Source organism: Tupaia chinensis, unplaced genomic scaffold (genome assembly GCF_000334495.1).
Source record: "Tupaia chinensis unplaced genomic scaffold, TupChi_1.0 Scaffold000201_1, whole genome shotgun sequence".
Classification (NCBI taxonomy): Eukaryota; Metazoa; Chordata; class Mammalia; order Scandentia; family Tupaiidae; genus Tupaia; species Tupaia belangeri.
Window position 1 is genome coordinate 847,607 of NW_006159676.1, and position 4,173 is coordinate 851,779.

Sequence of the window (4,173 nt, forward strand, 5' to 3'; positions counted from 1 at the left end):
GGGTTCAAGTCCCAGACCTGGCAGCTTGAAAATCAGGCTAGGTGCGTGTGCATGCATGCCCAAGATTCCGAGAGGAGAATGGAGGAGAAAGGATTGTGGCATGGCCATCCCCCCCCCTGGAGCTGATTTCTCGCTTTTTATCTCTCTGTCTCTCTGGCGAGCGCACAACTCCTGTAGCAAAAATGTCTCTCTCTAAAAAAAAAAAAAAGAATAAAAGAAACAGAAGCACAGCCTGGTAATACACACCTCTACCAGCTACCCTGGAAACAGAGGCAGGATTGTGAGTTCAAGGACAGCTTGGGAAACCTAGTGAGAAAAAAGGGTAAGGGTCCAGTTTGGAACTTCTCCAGCCACCACCTGGTGGCTTGGTGGTTAAGGAGACTGGATCTCACATGGCTGTCTCTATGGTTCAAGACCCAGAGTGGGTGGCTTAAGAAACACACCTGGTGTGTGTGAATGTATGCCCAAAATCCCAAGAAGAGAATTGGCCTCCCGCCGGGGGGGGGATGCTTTCTCACTTTCTTTCTCTGTATTTCTCTCTGGTAAGCATATATGTCCCATACAAATTAAAAAGAGAAGAGAAAAGGGGGAACAAAAAGTAATGAAAAGAAGAAAAGAAAAGAGGGGGCATTGTGGCATAGTGGTTAGGGTGCAGGACTTCCACATGGTCCACTATGGTTTGAGTCCTGGACCCGGCAGCTTGAAATTCACAGTGGGTGCATGTGCGTGTGTGCCCAAAATCCCGAGAGGAGAATGGAGGAGAAGGGATTGAAGCATCACCATTCCCCCTGGGGGGTGATTTCTCACTTTCTCTCTATCTGTCTCTAAAAAAACTCTCTAAAAATCTCAGCAAAAATCTCTCTTAAAAAAAAAAAAAAGGAAAGAAAGAAAGAAAAGGAAGTAAACAAATACATATACAGAATAATTTCAAGTAGTAATCAGTGCTTTGAAGAAAAGTAAATCACAGAAGAAGAATCAAAAGCAATAACTTGGGACCAGCAGGTGGTATAATGGTTATGTCACTGGATTCCCACATAATCGACTGCAATTCGAGTCCCAGGTCTGGCAACTTGAAACTATGCTTGTGCGTATGTGCCCAAAATCCCAAGAGGAGAAAGGATTGTGATGATGATTTTCTGGGGGTTTTTGTCTCTCTGTCTCTCTCCTTCTCTCCATAATGGCTATGTCACTGGACTCCCATGTAGTTGACCACGGTTCGAGTCCCGGACCCAGTGGCTTAAACTCACACCAGGCGCATGTGCGTGTGTGCCCAAGATCCCGAGAGGAGAATGGAGGAGAAGGAATTGCAACGTGGCCATCTCCCTCTGTGGGGTGATTTCTCTCTGTCTCTTTCTGTCTTTCTGGCAAGCACATGTGTCCTATAGCAAAAACCTCTCCAAAAAATTATTTTATTTATTTATTTATTTTTTAAAATTTTTGACCAGAAAGGGACAGAGAGAACACCAAGAGAGAAAGTGAAAAAGCAAGCCACCAGGTCCGGGACTCAAACTGCAGTAGGCCATGTGGAAGTCCAGTACCCTTAACCACTACACCATCTGCCAGCTCCTGGGTTGCAACTTTGAGCTAAAGACTATTGCTTATATCTGAGCCTCCGCTTTAACATGTAGAAAATGAAAAAAAAAAAAAAAAAAAGAGTTTCTAAGTCACTGGACTATTGAGAAGATTCAAGAAGACGGGGACCAGCAGTTAGCATAATGGCCATGTCGCTGGACCCCCATGTAGTCGACTGTGGTTCGCATCCCGTACCCAGTGGCTTAACCTCATGCCGGGCACGTGTGCGTGCGTGCCCAAGATCCCAAGAAGAGAATGGAGGAGAAGGGATTGCGGCGTGGCCATCCCCCCTGGGGGGTGATTTCTCGCTTTCTGTCTGTTTCTCTTTGTCTGGTGAGTGCACGCGCTCTATAGCAAAAATCTCTCCAAAAAAAAAGAAGAAGAAGACAGTAAGTCAGCAGTATGATATGTAGTTGTCAGCTGGGGTGACTCCTTCCCAGAAGGGATATAAGATCAATTAACACATTTCTTAGTTATGTGGAGGAAAAGCTATAGATCTTCCTTGCCTGAGATCAGGGGCTAGATCCTGGCCCTTGGATCGAGGAGGTCACTTACAAATGACAAATTTAGGGACCAGCAGTTGGCATAACAGCTATGTTGCTGGACTCCCACATAATCAACTGCGGTTTGAGTCCCGGACCTGGTGGCTTAAACTCACGCCGGGCACGTATGCAGGCGTGCCCAAGATCCCGAGAGGAGAATGGAGGAGACAGGACTGCGGCATGGCCATCCCCCTGGGGTGTGATTTCTCGCTGTCTATCTGTCTCTCTCTGTCTTTCTAGTGAGTACACGCACCTTTTAACAACAACAAAAAAAACCTCTCTCTCAAAAAAAAAAGGGGGCAAATTAAGTGAGGAAGGGTTCTTTCTCATTCAAAGAATTAAAAGGTATTAGAAAAGTGTGTGTGTGTGTGTGTGTGTGCACGCGCGCGTGCAAATTTCGGCTTTAACACTGCACATCTCTGCACAATATGACCACAGGTAGGTGTCACTACTTCAAGTTTTAAGCATTTCTAGTCTACCAGGCAAATTGCTGGAGACAGGGATTGGGGTTCAGGTGGGGGAGTGGGGGATGCAGGGCAAGGGTATTACCAATATCTGCTTGAAGGCTGGGTATGGGAGGCACTGGGCTAGAAAACTTGGCACCTCCTTGGTCCAGAAAGGAGGTTCTTTGTCTCCCTGAGAGATGGAGGGGATAAGAAATCTGGGCTCGTCTAGCCCCAAATATCCTCTCATCTGTGTGCACGAGACGGAGTCATCTCACACGTGGAACCACTAAATCTCAACACTTGCCTAGACCTGGGAGGGTAAGCAATACACTTGCCCTCCCTATCATCTACATATTGCTGATTATTCCCACCACTGACTGGGAGGACATGGGAGGACTGCTCTGAAAACATCCCCTAAAATTCAGTACATGGGGGTTCCCGGCTAGGTTGATCCACCAAGACCAAAGACTGAACCTGGGCTGAAGTTCAAGGTGAAGGAAGAGACGTGATGGAGTTCTAGCAGTGTGCTTCTGCTTAATCTGACTCTCAAGGCAGATGATGACTTTCAGGAAGGGCTTCACGCTGGAGTCAGGAGAGCCAACCATTGACTGAGCCTGAATCCCCAGTGTGAACTGCAATCCTGCGGTGCGAATCCACACATACACGCTTGCACCCTCATCAACGATTTCAACCCCTGGCGATCAGCCCGGCAAACAAAAGATTCAACCGATTACAGAGTGTTCGTGGCCCCGTTGTGCTTCTCTCAGTTGGAAGACGTTCCCAGAGTTCAGCCTGATGAGAATGGACTTTTCAGACACGTGGCTAGGTCAGCCAAGAGGACCTTGTGTTTGTAAGAAAGAGAGGACATTTTTACAAAGGGTTGTGTTGGGTAGGGATGCATTGGGGGCTCAGGGATTTGGGACCCTCTTGTTTCATTCTGGGCTCTGTCTCCCCAGGTGAAGGCTCCGGAGGAGGTGTGGGAAGGGGGTTGTGCTTTCTTTCGCCGGGGGCTTCAGCAGAAATTCCCTTGGTCCTTCTCCCAGTCCTCCGCTGGGTGTTTCTTGTGTTTTCTGCGTTCCTTGCGCGATTTGTGGTGGTGATGCTGGTGGTGGTGTTGGTGGTGGTGATGGTGTCGCCGCATCCGGTGGGACCGTCTGGCTGCAGGAAAGTGAAGGAGAACAGGGAAAAGATAAAAGGTGGTGAGGGACGAGCAGTTGGCATCATGGCTATGTCACTGGACTCCCATGTAGTCGACTGTGGTTTGAGTCCCGGACCCGTTGGCTTAAACTCAGGCTGGGCGCATGTGCATGCGTGCCCAAGATCCCTAGAGAAGAATGGAGGAGAAGGGATTGCGGAGTGGCCAACCCCCCTGGGGGATGATTTCTCACTTTCTGTCTCTCTGTCTTTCTGACAAACGCACGTGCCCTATAGCAAAACCTCTCAAAAAAAAAAAAAAATTAAAAGGGGGTGAGATTAGAGGTGGCCTGATGCATCAGGTTCCTTGGGGGGAAATGAAATAGAAGAAACAGGGGCAGGCTGGTAAACTCCCACTTACCTGCAAGGCTGTATTATCGGGCAGACATTAAGACAGAGCAACAGAAGCAATGGGAGTT

General features: G+C 48.1%; 1 protein-coding gene across 1 annotated transcript in view; it reads right to left on the reverse strand.

Annotated features, from left to right (window-relative positions):
* Positions 1–3,491: 3,491 nt before the first annotated feature.
* Positions 3,492–4,173, reverse strand: part of NCAN (neurocan) — a 54,498-nt gene continuing 53,816 nt past the window's right edge. The window contains 1 exon segment of the mRNA XM_006147094.2: positions 3,492–3,718. Within this exon segment, the coding sequence (XP_006147156.1) occupies positions 3,573–3,718 (146 nt within the window). The 3' untranslated portion in view covers positions 3,492–3,572.